This window comes from Chelonoidis abingdonii, chromosome 7, assembly GCF_003597395.2.
Source record: "Chelonoidis abingdonii isolate Lonesome George chromosome 7, CheloAbing_2.0, whole genome shotgun sequence".
Classification (NCBI taxonomy): domain Eukaryota; kingdom Metazoa; phylum Chordata; order Testudines; family Testudinidae; genus Chelonoidis; species Chelonoidis abingdonii.
In genome coordinates, this window is record NC_133775.1 from 65,655,826 (window position 1) to 65,671,312 (window position 15,487).

General features: G+C 44.6%; 1 protein-coding gene across 3 annotated transcripts in view; it reads left to right on the forward strand.

The window, feature by feature from the left end:
• Positions 1 to 15,487, forward strand: part of SUCO (SUN domain containing ossification factor) — a 98,129-nt gene that overhangs the window by 53,990 nt on the left and 28,652 nt on the right. For all 3 annotated transcript variants that reach the window (XM_032775855.2, XM_032775873.2, XM_032775889.2), the window contains 4 exons: positions 3,979 to 4,086; positions 11,676 to 11,781; positions 14,316 to 14,336; positions 14,573 to 14,628. In XM_032775855.2, the coding sequence (XP_032631746.1) occupies positions 3,979 to 4,086; positions 11,676 to 11,781; positions 14,316 to 14,336; positions 14,573 to 14,628 (291 nt within the window). The remainder of the gene's footprint in view (positions 1 to 3,978; positions 4,087 to 11,675; positions 11,782 to 14,315; positions 14,337 to 14,572; positions 14,629 to 15,487) is intronic.

The following is a 15,487-nucleotide window of genomic DNA, read 5'->3' on the forward strand; positions in this document are numbered from 1 at the left end:
AGGTGTCGCTTTGCCCACTCCAACTGGTTTCAACTGATGGGTAGCGTCTGGAGTTGCCAGGTGTCCAAGATTGCAAATAGCCACGTGCTTCTTCCACTGGTTAGTGCGTGCTTCTCAATCTCGTGTGTCCTTGTGCCGTCAGTGGGTAGAGGCGAGCTTCTCACACTAGTCCCATGAACAGTGGCTTTTCATCCGGAAGTTCTTGCAGCATGCACTGGTCGTATCCCTAGACTTCCGATGACGATGTGATCCCCACCCGCTCAGTGCTTGTTTCCCGAGCCCAAAAAGCAGCGTATCCACAGTGCTGAGCATTTCTGTGTAATGCCAAGAAGCATTTAGTGTCCATACGTTTCAGCGACTTGTATCATCGTTGGACTCCTCATCACTTTGGATCTTAAGGAATAGCTCAACTGCCAAACATGATGTGCTGGCGAGACTCGTCAGCATACTCCTCAGCAGTTCGGGCTCCATTTCCCACAGAAATCGCACTGCACAGAAACCGTTGAGAGAGTCAAGATGGCGCCAAACATGAGAGAAACAGGGGTTGCTGAGATGTGAAGCGATGCATCATGGGGTGCTGAGACAGGAAGCAGAATGATCCGCCCCCTCCGCCCCCTTCCCACAACTCCGGCTCCAAAATGGGACGAGGTGCTCTGTGGGATAGCTGCCCATAATGCACCACTTCCAACATCGCTGCAAATGTGGCCACACTGCAGTGCTTTCCCTACACAGCTGTACGAAGACAGCTTTAACTCCCAGCGCTGCACACCTGCAAGTGTAGCCAAACTGTCATTGTGTAATAACGTTACTCCCCATTTACACTGGAGCAGCTTGGGGAGGTGGAGACACAGCGCTGTACGTGCCTTGCCAGTGTGGACAAGGAGTGAGGTACAGCACTCTGAGAGGCTTTATTGCGCTGTAACTGGCAAGTGTAGCCAAGGCCTAGGACAGCTATTTCTCTTCATTGTTGTGCCCTATCTTCCCTGATTAAATCAGCATATTAAGTCCTTTTCAAATACAGGATAGTTAAGATGAGGCACACTGAAGAAATGAATAAAGGGAAGTGTTTAACCTGGAATGAGGCTTGGGAGTGGCTAATTGACGAGTCCTTAGTTATTTTGAAAGTTGAATATTCATAATAAATCATCTGAAGAACTGGCATTATTTACACAGTGCTTGTCACTTGACAGTTGATCTGGGCTCTTTTTTGCTAATCCTTTGTGCTTTGAAATTTTCCTATGCATCTTCAGTTGGTGGCAGTGTTCTTGTTTAGAAGTAATATTGCCAAGTAACAATTAGCAGTCTGCACAAGCCTGCTTCTCCCCTAAACAGATAGAATATGTAAAAATACGCAGGTATCTGGTTAGAATCATAGAAAGAGAGAACTGAAAGGGCCCTCGGTAGGTTATCTAGTCCAGTATCCTGCACAGAGGCAGGACTAAGTGTTATCTTGTCCTATCCCTGACAGGTTTTTATCTAACCTATTCTTAAACATTAAACAATTGATCACTCACCTCTTCATAACAGTTTTTACATGCTTGAAGACTCTTATGACCCTTTTCAGTCTTCTCTTCTCCAGACTAAACAGTTTTTTCACTCTTTCCATGTAAGTCAGATTTTCTAGACTTCTAATCATTTTTGTTGTTCTCTTCTAGACGTTCTGCAGTTTGTCCATGTTTCCTGAAATGTGATGCCTCAAATTGGAAACAGAACTCCAATTGAGGCCTTTTCAGTGCTGAATAGAGTGGAAGAATTGTTTATCGTATCTTGCTTACAATATTGCTAATACATCCCAGAATGACGTTGGCTTTTTTCCACAGTATTACTTTGTTGACTCGTATTTAGTTTGTGATCCACTGTAATCCCCAGATCCTTTTCTGCAGTACTTCCTAGGCTGTCATATGCCATTTGTGCAATTGATTATTCCTTCCAAGGGTAGTGGTTTGCATTTGTCCTTGTTGAATTTCGTCCTTTGCATTTCATCCTGTTTGTTTCAGACCATTTGTCCAGTTTTTCAAGATCGTTTTGAATTCTAAGACGCTTGCAATCCCTCCCAACTTGGTGTCATCTCTAAACTTTAAGCATGTTCTCTATGCCATTGTCCAAACCATTTATGAAGATACTGAATAGAATAGGATACAGGACAGATCCCTGCAGAATTCAATTCAATATGCCCTTCCAGTTTAACTGTGAACCATTGATAATTACTCTGAGTGAATTTCCAACCAGTTGTGCACCCAATCTTATAATAGGTTCATCTAGGCTATATTTCCTCAGTTTGCTTATGAGAAGGTCATGTGAGACCATATAAAAAGCCTTACTAATGTCAAGATATCATATCTACTGCTTGCCCCCATCTGCAAGACTTGTTACCCTGTCAAAGCAGGATATTAGATTGGTTTGACATGATTTGTTCTTGACAAATCTAGGTTGACTTATTTGTCACCTTATCTAGGTGCTTACAAATTGAATGTTTGCTCCATTCTTTCTGGGTACTGAAGTTGAGAACTGATTTATAATTCCCTTGGTTGTCCTTATTCTCGTAGGGCTTGTCTACATACACAGCGTTGCAGCAGCACAGCTGCACCCTTGTAGTGCTTTATGTACTACTATGCCAGTGGGAGAGCTTTTTTTATCAGCCTAGTTAAAGCACTTCTGTGAGATGCAGTAGCTACGTCGATGGGAAGAGCTCTCCCCTTGACCTAACCTCCCAGTGTAGACAGCGCTGTCAATATAACTATATCACTTATGGGTGTGGATTTTTCACACTCCTCAGTGACATAGTTATACCAGCATAAGATTGGCAGAAAGCAATATTGTGGAGTAATTGCAGGTTCCACCATTTCCTGCATGCTGTCTCAACTGTATACACTACATACTCTTGGCTGCATGAACAACTGGAGAAGTTAATATAAAACTTTTTAAATTTCCTGTATGCATTGCATGGAAAGGGGGAGAGGCGATGATTGGGCGTGCTGCTCTGTTTTCCTTCGTGAGCTTTAGAAATTTGGAGCCTTCTTCAGAAGGACAAGACAAAAGGTGATAGGCACTCCTATGGCAATGAGAGACTATAAACTCCAGACAGCTTTTATGTAGGTTCCCTCTTGAATTCCCTCCATCTTCCTCACTTTTAAACTAGTCATTTAACTCACCACCTGTTTTCTTTTTATTTAATAAATGGTGTGAATTTTTGTTTTAGTTGTGCCCACGCTATGTACAAATTTGAGAACTAAACAAGTCCTTAAAGCAATACATTTTTCCAAACTACCAAATCCACAAACTGTCCAAAAACACCCTCTAAGCTACAGCTCTGCAGTTGTGCTGTTGTAGCACTAAAGTGTGTAGACACTTTCGGTCAGTGTAGAAAGCATTTGTCCATCTATGCAGGTAATCCATCTCTCCAAGAGTTGGTAGCTAGGTCAACAATTCTTCTGTTGACCTAGATACTCCTACAGTGTGGGGGTTAATAATTAATAATTGCTGTTAATAAACAGCAAGCCAGAATAGAATCTAGTTTGCCCTTCTGGAGTTGTATTGGCTTTGCAATATTATCAGGAATAAAGAGTAGTAGGTACTTACTGAAATAAGTGGATATGACCCTGAATACTCAGAGGGCAGGTCTGTGGGATAAGATGTCACTCTTCTGAGTAGAGCTTAATTTGAAAGAAAGAAGAGTTGCATTCTTTTACTTTGAGAAAATTGGGTGTGTTGAGCTAACATTTTATTCCATTTCCTGTGCATAGAATTTAAAAGCAAAATAATCTGCAGCCTGCCCAAACACCACAGGAGCAGTTTCTTTGACAAATTTTCTAAAGGTAGCAGTGAGTAGTGCCTCTGTATTGTTGTTGAGCTATCTTGTGGCACATTTCCATTGTGAATGAAAGATTTAGTAGCATTAACGGTTTTGAATTGTGTAATGAAATTGTGTGTTTGCTGGAGGTCACTTATTTCCAATATCTTTTTTTTTTTGTCTTAAAGGTTTGTTATTGAGCTCTGTGAACCGATTCAAGTAAAGCAGCTTGACATTGCAAATCATGAATTATTTTCATCTACTCCTAAAGATTTCCTGGTGTCCATTAGCGACAGGTATGTCATATAATCAGAATTTGATTTTGTGATCACTTGTGTTCAGGAAGCTTAACATAAAGTGGGGATAATACTCAACAATTGCAATGATTTCGTAATGAACAGAATTTGAACACCAAATACTACTGTGTGGCCCATTCGTTTGCTTAATCTAAATGTTGTGAAATAACATGGAAGATTAACTATGCATGTGTAATAAGTGCTTTTCAAAATAGGTATATCAGCCAGTTAGCTTCCCCAAAAAAGCAAAATAACTTAATCTATGCTATTACCTTGATGTCCTGTGGTACTTTCTAGATCAGTCTTTGATTTGCCTCCTTAAAAATGGCAGGAAAAAGCATCATTGATCTCTTTTAATTTTATTTCCTCCCTAGATGAGGTTTGTATCCCATAAGTAATTTTTTACCATAGAAGTAAAAAACACTAAAACGTTAAAGAACTTACTTGCAAATCAGGCATCTGATATATCAGCATTTATTGTATCTTTAATTTGTAGTTAATTTTTTAACTCCTTGATTGTCATCCTTAGTTGTGGAAAGCAAGTAACATTTTAAGAGATCCCACATCTTTACCTTCCAGTGCTATAAAACCAGTTGCCCGCATCCTGAAGTTCCGACCAGTGTTATCATTAGAGTAAAATACTAACTCTTTAGTAGACCTCATATCCCTTTTAAAAAGTGTGTGTGTGTGTGTGTATAATATACACACACATACAGGGCAGAAAGCTGAAGTCTCATTGCATGGGAATGAAGTGTGGGTCCCTGAGCCCTGCCAATCGACGCTGAAGCCTGAGCAATGTAGTTTCATGGGGTCCCCTGCAGCATGGGGCCCCAGGCAATTGCCCTGCTTTCTACCCCCTAACACCACCCTGGCTTTTATATGCAGAAAACGAATTCTTCTTTGAGTGATTCTCATGTGTATTCCACAGTAGGTGTGCATGCTCACCACGTGCACCGGTGCTGGAAGTTTTCCCCTTAGCTATACCCGTACTGGGGGAGCACTGTGGCGACCCCTGGAGTGGTGCCTATATATCGCAGTATAAGGGGAGCCATGCACTCCCTCCACTCTCAGTTCCTTCTTGCAACCAGTGAAGATAGTCGGAACTTTGTGCTCCAGCTCTGCTGCAGCTTTCCTTGTCGACCTTAGTGGTAGCATTCGTGGATTGTTTCTTCAGTTGTTAGAGTGGGCTCGGGGCATGCCCTGTGCCCCAGGCTTCAAGTCGTGCGACTCCTGTCACTGTCCTATGCCTAGGAGTGACCTGCACGCTGAGTGTCTCTGCTGCATGGGTGAGACTCGCACCAGCGACCGTTGTAAGATCCGTACATTGTTCAAGCCAAGGAGAGAGAGATTAGACTTTGAGCTCTCCTGATGGAGTCGGCACTGGCCCCAACTCCGGTGTGTCGAATGGACTTAGCACCCACCGCCGCATCGTCCGTGCATAGCGAGGCCCGCTCGACCAGCCAGCATCGCTTTCCCACCAAGAAACAGGGTAAGGGCCCCACCTCGCAGCAGCGCCGAGACAAGGAAAGAGGGGAGGCTGGTCCTGTGTTGGGCAGCCTTCGATCTCCCCTGGGCTTAAGGCCTCTGATCGTGTTGAGCGGAGCAGCCCGGCTCCATCCGCTGACGCTGGAGGCAATGCAGGCTGCGAAAGACATTATGAGCCTGCTGGTTCTGGGCATGCAGCCGGGGACGGGCCCCTGATGCCATGGCAAGCCTCTTTTGGGTGCCCACCAAGCCTCCCTGGTGGAATGCAGTTCCCACTCTGAGGACCGCTTGGCATGCAGCGACTGATCTTCCTGTAGCTTGTGCCCACCCTTGACGCCAGCCAGGCCATCTGGGTTGCTGCCTGGATGGGAGTCTCAGGGACCCTTCATGCCGCCTGCCAGTGAGTGTAGGTGCCGAGAGAGGCACTGGGAACGCTCCCCTTTGCAGCATGACTATTGCAGCTGATCTTGATGGGATAGACGACCACGTTCCCGTTCCACTTCCTGGTCGCCTAGACTTTGTGCTTGAGACTTCCCCTGTGATGGCTCGGCGCAGGGGCACCGGACCTCCCGACGCCGTCAAGAGTACTGAAGCAGCATTTCGGGTGGGTACTGTTCCTCGACATCGAGGTCCAGGTCCTGAGGGAGGCAGCTTCGCAGGCACTGCTGCTCCTACTGCTCTTGCAAGACCATGCCCTTGATGGTGACCTCTGCCTTGGCACCCAGCCGCCCACCCTCAGTCCGCGCTGCTCAGCCAGGACAGATGGCGCCACCTGGCTCCCAGCTGGGTCACTGGCAAGGGGCTCTGTAGCAAGGGCAGTGATGCCAGTAGGCTCTGTGGCTGCCGATTCCTGCCCAGACGGGCCCGCTCAGTTGCCAGAGCGTCTCAGGCTTCGTTGGCCTAGTCTAGCTGCCTAAGAGATAAGTTGGTGGGCCACGAGTCAGTGGATCCATGCCTGGACTCTGATCTGGGGTCAACATCCTGGTACCAACCTTAGCCCTTGGCTCCGTGCGGGCCCTCTCCCCGGCACCGGATGACACCATAACAGCGCTTTCACCTTCAGTCCCACAGGAGGACTTCAGGGCGCACCAAAACCTGCTAAAGCGGGTGGCATCCATTCGCCAGCTGCAGGCCGAGGAGATGGAGGCCCTGTCTGCTTCCCTCTTCAATGTCTTGTCTCCCTCGGCACCGGGCCACGTGGTTCTGCCCCTGCACCAGGGTATAGCCAACATTTCTAACACCCTGTGGCAAAATACTGTCTCCTTGGCCCCAGTCTGAGCAGATGTGACTTTAACCTTTGGGAGACACTGCCTAAGTTTGAGACCCTCCTCCCAGATCAGGACAGGAAGGACTTGAAGGCTCTGGTGGAAGAGCGGGAGGCAGCGGTAAAAACAGCCCTCCAAGCGGCATCAGATGCAGCTGAGATTGCAGTCTGCTTGATGGCTTCTGCGATTTCCATGTGTAGGGTGTTGTGGCTCCTCTTGTAGGATCTGTTCTTGGAGGCCCAGTCCCTTATGCAAGACCTTCCATTCGATGGAAAAGCGCTCTTTGCAGACCAGATGGATGTCAGGCTGCATGGGATGAAGGATTCCCGTACCACCCTGCAGACCTTGGGCCTCTACGTTCCTCCAGCTAAGGACAAAGCCTGTCTGCAACCGTTGGCGCAACCTGCGAGGAGCAGATACGAGCCACTGTATAAGAGACCAAAGGACCAAAAATGCTGGTCTCAGCAGCAGTTCTGCTTGGCCCCGCAGCCTGGATCCTTTAAGGGCAAGAGGCAGGGAAAGAGGCGGTTTTGACTGTTTGTTTGTAGGGGGACACTAGGCCAGTTGCCAGGGAGGCCCCGCCCCGCCCCATTAATAAAGTTTATGTTCTGCAACTGTTTGTCTGCCTTCCGCATGACGTGGTCCCGTACAACTTTGGACCAGTGGGTCCTCAGCACCATTTCCAGGGACTACATGTTGCAGTTTACCTCATCGCCACCAAACCACCTGCCCTCTCCAGTAGTCCTGGGCAACCTGGAGCATGCCCTTCTCCTAGGTCAGGAGTGGACCGCTGCACCTGGGGTTGGTGGAAAGAGTACTAGTAGAATTCCAGGGCAAAGAGATCTACTCCTAGTACTTCCTGATTCTGAAGGCCAAAAGGGGGCCTCAGACCCATCCTGGACCTCCAGGACCTAAACAGTTTTCTGACCTGCTCCCAAGTTCCACGTGGTATCTCTGGCCTCTGTTATCCCCTCTCTGCACCTGGGGGACTGGTACGCATCCCTGCACCTCCTGGATGCGTATGTTCACATCCATATTTTTGAGGGGCACAGGCGCTTTCTCTGCTTCCTAGTGGGGCTGGACCACTGCCAGTTTGCGGTCCTTCCTTTTGGCCTATCCGCGGCACCCAGGTTTTCACGAAGTGTATGGCTGTAGTAGCAGTCTGCCTCAGGCGGGAAGGGGTACAGATCTTCCCATATCTGAGCGATTGGCTTCTCAAGGGTGACTCGAATTCCAAGGTAAAGACCCACGTGGGGCAGCTTCTCTCAACATGTGCCAATCTCAGCCTCCTGGTGAACGAGACCAAATCAGCTTTAGTTCCAATTCAGCGCATAGTTAATTGGAGCGCTACTGGACTCCTCGAGGGCCACAGTCTCTCTTTCCCCCTAGACAGGTTCAAGGTGCTGAGAGATCTCATCAGGAAGGCCATGACTGAGGCGGTGACAAAGATGAGAGCGTGCCTTTGAATTCTGGGCCATATGGCAGCTTGTACATACGTGGTCCACCATGGCAGATGCCGAATGAGGACCCTCCAGCTCATGCTAACATCCCAATTCTCTCAGGCATGGGACGGGCTGGACAAGTTTCTCATGGTTCCGTCCCCGATACTGGCTTTGCTTTAGTGGTGGTCTTACCCGAGCAATATGCTTCAAGGGGTCCTCATTTGGGATGTCAGCCTATCTAGGTCTGGTGACCGACGTGTCGGACCTAGGTTGGGGTTCCCAGTCAGGGAACACACAGACCCAAGGGACATGGTCGATCCCGGATCTGTGCCTTCACATAAATGTCAGAGCTCAAGGCAGTGCAGTTGGCGTGCGTGGCCTTCCACATGCACCTTTTGCGGCAAGGTGGTCAGAGTCCTCATGGACAACTCCACTGCCATGTAGTATATTAACAGGCAAGGCGGGACTCGCTCCCTAGCCCTCTGCCAGGAAGCCCTGAGCCTATGGAGGTTCTGTATAGCCCACAATACCTCCCTGAGGGCTGTACACCTCCTGGGTGTCCGCAATACCCAGGTGGATCGTCTCAGCAGGGTTTTCTCCCCTCAGTTTGAGTGGTCGCTCCGCTTGGAGGTTGCTCACTGGCTCTTCTGAGAGTGGGGAGTTCCCCGGCTCGACTTCTTTGCAACCCGCTGGAACCGGCGTTGCCCACTGTTCTGCTTCCGGGGGTGGGGGTGGGCACGACTGCCGATGCGTTCCTCCTGTGGTGGTCAGGCTAGCTCCTTTATGCTTTCCTGACATTTCCCCTCATTGACAAAGTCCTGCAAAAGGTAAAAGCAGACAAGGCAAGAGTCATCCTCATAGCCCTGGCGTGGGCCTGCCAACACTGGTACGGGACCCTCCTCTGCCTCTTGGCAGCCCCCCCCAAGGATGCTGCTGCTTCGCCTGGACCGCCTCTCCCAGGATGGGGGCCACCTCCTCCATCCCAATCTAGCTGCGCACCACCTGACAACATGGTTGTTCCGTGGCTAGACAAGGAAGAGGGCAGATGTTCAGAGAAGGTAAGGCGGGTCCTTCTGGAAAGCAGGAAGCCGTCCATGCGCCAGACATATGTGGCAAAGTGGTCCAGGTTCTCCAAGTGGGCGAGTGAGCAGGGAATTTCCCCCTCCTCTGCACCTCTCTAGCTTATCCTGGGCTACCTCCTGTCCCTTAGGGCTCAAGAACCGGCACTCTCCTCTGTCAGGGTACGCTTGGCAGCCATATCGGCCTTCTACTCGCTGGTGCAAGGGCACTTGGTCTTCTCCCACTCTGTGACCTCCCGTTTCCTGAAGGGCCTTGACTGTTCGTTCCTGTATGCTAGACCCCCTGTGCCGCAATGGGACCTAAACCTGGTTTTGTCCAGACTCACGGGGCCTCCCTTTGAACCCCTGACCATGTGTTCCTGGTCTTGCCTCTTATGGAAGGTGACCTTCCTTGTAGCAATCATGTCGGCCCGACGGGTCTAGTAACTTAGGGCCTTGACCTCTGAACCCCCCATATGGTCTTCACACAGGGATAAAATCCAGCTTCACCCACACCCAGCGTTTCTCCCGAAAGTGGTCTCCGCCTTCCATTTGGAACAGAGCATCTTTCTTGCCATGCTCTGTCCTAAGTCCCATTCCTCTAGCGAGGAGAGTTGCCTCCACACACTCGATGTGCATAGGGTGCTGGCCTTTTACCTGGATTGGATCAAACCGTTCCAGAAATCCATGCAACTCTTTATTGCCTTGGCCGAGCAAGTGAAGGGGCAACCCATCTCCACCCAGCTTCTTTCCTGCTGGATCACCTTGTGCATATGTATGCATTACTATCTGGCAGGGGTTCCCCCGCCACCGATTGTTAGGGCACACTCTGCAAGGGCTCAGGCCTCATCAGCGGCCTACGTAGCCCATGTCCCCATCTAAGACATTTGTAGGGTGGCCACTTGGTCCTCAGTTCACACATTTACTTCGCATTAGGCGATCGTTGCCCAGTCTAGGGATGCCACCGGATTCGGCAAGGCGGTACTCCGTCACAGTCTGTCATGAACTCCTACCCACCTCCAACAGATACTGCTTGGAATCACGTACTGTGGAATATACATGATCAATCACTCAAAGAAGAAAGGACAGTTACCTGTTTCATAACTGGCATTCTTTGAGATGTGTTGCTCATATCTATTCCACACCCCGCCCTCCTTCCCCTCTGTCGGAGTTGTCTGGAAAGAAGGAACCGAGGGTGGGGGGAGCATGTGGCTCCCCATATAGCTCGATATACAGGCACCACTCCGGGGTCACCACGGTGCTCCCGCAGTATGGGTACTACTAAGGGAAAAACTTCCTGCACCGGTGTACGTGGCAAGCACGCACACCTACTGTGGGATAGACAGGAGCAACACATCTCGAAGAACACCAGTTATGGAACAGGTAACTGTCCTTTATTGCGGTGTAAGTAGGCTGTGGAGTTTTTATAGCATATTGCGGTGGGCTCAGAAAGAAAAAGGTTGAGAACCCCTGGCATAGGGGATCTACTGATTGTTCCTTCCCAGTAACTTGTGAAGGACTTTATCTTCTCTTGAGCTTTGATGGCTCAAAACCTATGGGTGTATGATCATGTTTCAAAATTCCAAACTTTGTATCTGTCATGTTCGTTCTCTCTCTCTTCCCCCCCGCCCCAACCTCCAACTACTTAAAGGAGGGCAACACTTATAGCCATATATGTATCTAAAGCAGTCTGTAGTAAGAAGCAGACACGCACACCTTATTCCAATACTAAAGTAGATATTTACATGTTTGTAAACTATATATTCAATTAACTTGTTCTTTAACGTAGGAAGTATTTAGCTAAAATCATCCCCGAGCATGAAAAAAACTTTGCTATAGACTGTAGGTATTTTGAAAGGCTTGGAATCTCAGTAATTTAGTAACTGAACTGGGATTAATTCTACTATCATTGAGTATGATACTTTAACAAGCAGTGTTTTATTTAATGGTTTAGTGTGTCTTTTTTATTAAAAGGATGATGATGTTCAGTTGAACTTGAGACTGACAAACTGTTTTATTTTGCAACATCCAAACCATTTTTCCTTTTTCAAAGCAAATACTTCAATATATTCAGATTTAAAAATCAGTGCCCAGCAACACAGGCCTTGTTCATAATCCTTTAATAATTGTATAGGCATTATGGAAGCAGGATTGATTTCAGTTTAGAGTTTCTTAGAATGGCTAAACAAGGAATATTGAAGTTATGAAAAAAGAATTATGAAAAATATTAAAATGAAATACTTATTTTTTAAAAAGAGTATTAATTATTCAAAGAATATTAAAATTATGAAAAAAAAATCTTGATTCTGTTTTTTTAAAAACATTTTGATATTTTCCAGGTACCCAACAAATAAATGGATTAAATTAGGTACTTTTCATGCTAGAGATGAGAGAATTGTCCAAAGCTTTCCTTTGGATGAACAGATGTATGCGAAATACGTTAAGGTAATATTTTTAATATGCACTGAATGCAACCGTTCTCACTTTTATTGTAAAAAATTTTTTTGAAGGATGACTTCCGTTTGAGTCACCAATACGACGTTACTTGAGAGTCTGTAAAAGCAGCAAAGAATCCTGTGGGACCTTATAGACTAACAGATGTTTTGGAGCATGAGCTTTCGTGGGTGAATGTCATGCATCTGACGAAGTGGGTATTTACCCACAAAAGCTCATGCTGCAAAACATCTGTTAGTCTATAAGGTGCCACAGGATTCTTTGCTGCTTTTACAGATCTGGACTAACATGGCTGCCCCTCTGATATTTGAGAGTCTGTTCAAACCTGGGTTGAAAAGTCCTTGCTCAGTTAGCAATCTGAATTTTTGTTTACTGACATACCAGGATTAATTCAAATACAAGAGGGCATTAAGGAGAGGTTGATAACTTTAGCATCTATTTTCTCAACTGCAGTTGATTTGTAACTTTGGTTTTGGCTGCTAATTTTTTACTTTGCTTTTTAGGTTTAATGAAGCAAAACGTTCTCAGAACTTTTTATTTTCTTTATAAGTACAATACATACCAATACACATGTGATTCATATTTCCCCAGGTTCATATTACCTGCTATAGTTTTATTCTGTATCTCAACGGTGTAACCTATACTGTAGCAATTATACACTTCCTCAGTAGTTTTTACTTTAATTGCTACACAACTTCAAACAAAAATAGTGATGAATTAAAATCTGAAAATTTAGAACTTCAGTTTTGATATCTGGTATAGTATTCATAATGGAGTTCTTGAGCTGTAACTATCACATACGCTAATTCCTTTTGAATTATTTAGGCTTACTGTGCTGGAGCCACAATGTAATAATTGATAAATTCACGGAGGCTTGTTTTGCACTGAGAATACTTTATTTAAGATTTCAGGAAAACGTGAAATTTAGCCTATTTAGAAATCCTCTCATAGTTAATGAAGATAATGTAATGGTACAATTGCAAGTTGCTTTTGTTCTGAAAAGGATACTTATGCTTCCAAATACTTGCTTTTTGATTTTTTTTAGGACAATTTTTTTCTCTAGTTAACATCTCATCTGAGCATCCAAAACAACATTATTTGATGCATTTGCATGCTTAATATTTGTTTTCACTAATAAAAGTGAGCATGTAACTGCCATAAATAAACATTAAATCTGAGAACAGCTTTCTATTTTCATTTGATTTTTTTCATATTCTTTAAGTGCAGTTCAAATATACTTGTACTGCAGGGGTTTCTGGAGTAACACAACTTGAATGGAAACAGTGTGGATTTTGATTTGCTATTCTCCGCAGCAATTTAATGCAACTCCTTCAAAAATTATTTGAAGCATACTAGCCTTCATTTAGCATTCTCTCTCTCCTTTGAACCTGTGTTTTAGATGATAGCTGGTTAAAGATATAGTACATCTTTTTAATGTTGTCATAGTAATTTACTTGATACCCTTTTTTAAAATTCTATCACAATACTATTAAATTTTTTATAAAAGTTAAACTTTGGCACCGTCCAAGGAAATGCAATCACTTGAAATTGCTGAATTTCTGTAAAAATTGGCTTGTACCATTAAAAATAAGCAATCTATTTTCCTAATGATGTGGGAGTGATTTAACTTGTAATCTGTGATAACTATCCAAATCTTTTACTCTTCAACTGTTAATTGCATATTTACACCCCCAAAGAATCTTGCATGAGTCTGTAGAATGACAAGATAAAGACTCTTTGCTTTGCCTGCTGGCTTAATTAATAGCCTAATCAGTATAGCCAGAACTGTGACTTTATCTGTTAGTAAAGTACCAAAAGTGTGCTAGATACTAGAGATTTTTTTTTAAATCTCTTGTATATATTGTTCTGCCTTAAATATTATGGTCCAAAACCCATGAAATCTAAAAGTACTAATTGTTCTTGGAATGTATTGGCTTTTATAATATCGAATATAGTTTGCTAGCATGTTATAAATATAGTAGTGGCTAAAACTTTCTCATTGGATCTTCAGCTGCTTTATCACCTATCTTCCCCTAGAAATATTTTTGTAAAACAGAACATGTTATATTGAAATTAAAACAGTTACAGTATGTGTAAAGTACATACTAAATTATTTCTTCTAAAAGTTCTCATCTTTCAGTAGGCTGTTTAATGCTTCCCCTCCACCCCAACTTAATCATCACGTGTTTTTAGCTTAATTCATTTCAGTATTCTGTCTGGCATATCAAATTTTTTTTATCATTCTATAATAGAAAATTTGGAATCTGACTGTATCTTCCGATTTTAATAGAAACAAAGATTTCTGTGCATGTTATTCCTTTCTGTCTGCAAACTGAGGGCTAAAGTAAATCTAGGTTTACCTAAAGCAAATGATGTAGTATTGCAGCTTTATCCTTTGCATCTTATTTCTTTGTGCATTTGATAGTACTTATTTAAAAAAAAAAAAAAAAAATTCTAGTTGCCTGTGGCATGGCCTTTGTACTGACATCTTTTTTTTTTTTTTCTTTTCCTTTCTCTTGCTTCAGATGTTCATCAAGTACATAAAGGTTAGCAATCTCCCTTCTGAATGTTGAATGCATAGGGCTTGGGTATAATCTGTGGCTCTGCGTGTTAATGCATGGCAAGAATAAAGCTTTCCAAGAACCTTTCTGTAATGAGTAATCTGCACATCACTTACATAAATCTGACTTGCAGATTGAAAACTGGTATGGATATGTCGAATGGAGGTTTAACTTGATGGTTCTTTGCTGGTCTTCCATTTTGAATACTTCTTATTCTTTAGGTGGAGTTGGTATCACATTTTGGATCAGAACACTTTTGTCCTCTAAGCCTTATAAGGTAATATAGAATGAAACACTTAAGCTGAAAGTTTTCTTTAGCTACTTTTGCAGCACTGCAGTAACGTTTTCTAGTGACAACTGAAAAATGCAAGTTTGAGCTTTCAGTAGCTTTATTCCTTTTGAAATTCATTAGCAGAGTGTTTGCTTATAAGATCAACAAGTTACATAGATTAGCTGCTGCATAGTGGTGCTGCCAAGTCGCTGAACACTTTTTTATTTAAAAAAGGTAGTGTTATGGACTAATTCAAGTGTTCCATATTAAGTAGCAGCATGATAGAAGGCAGCGATGTTTGTAGAAGTGGACAAAGGCATTCAAGGCTGACATAATTGGCAGAACAAAGGATGGGGTGTGTAATACAATAAAACAAGTGAGTGGGTAAGCAAGGAGGGGAAGGACTATGAAAGGCCTTAGGAAACATATAGGTCTGATCTAGTCTGGCAGTTACTGAGCTCCATCTAGTCCAGTATCATACTGTCTTTGATAGTGGCCAGTATTAGGGGCTAGATTCATAAAAGGAGTTAAATGCCTAATGGCCGCCTTGGGTACCTAAATCCCAGAATCAGGCCCTACTAAGATTCGCAACCCCTCGATTCAGCTGCCCCTGTACCTTGAAGGCACTTAAAATTACTTGGTGCCTAAATTTTTGCATTAAAAGTTCCCTAGAAGCCTATGTTTATGCCTTTCATCATTTGCTCTGCTGTCCTACACCAGGTGTACAGACATCTTAACCCCTAAAACAATGCATGGACCAAGGAAAGATGGGTGTTCCTTCACTTCACTCACCTGCAGGGCCCAATCTGTTAATGATGCTCAGCCCTTGCCTACCAGCTTCGGCTGTTTAGGTGAGCTTACACAA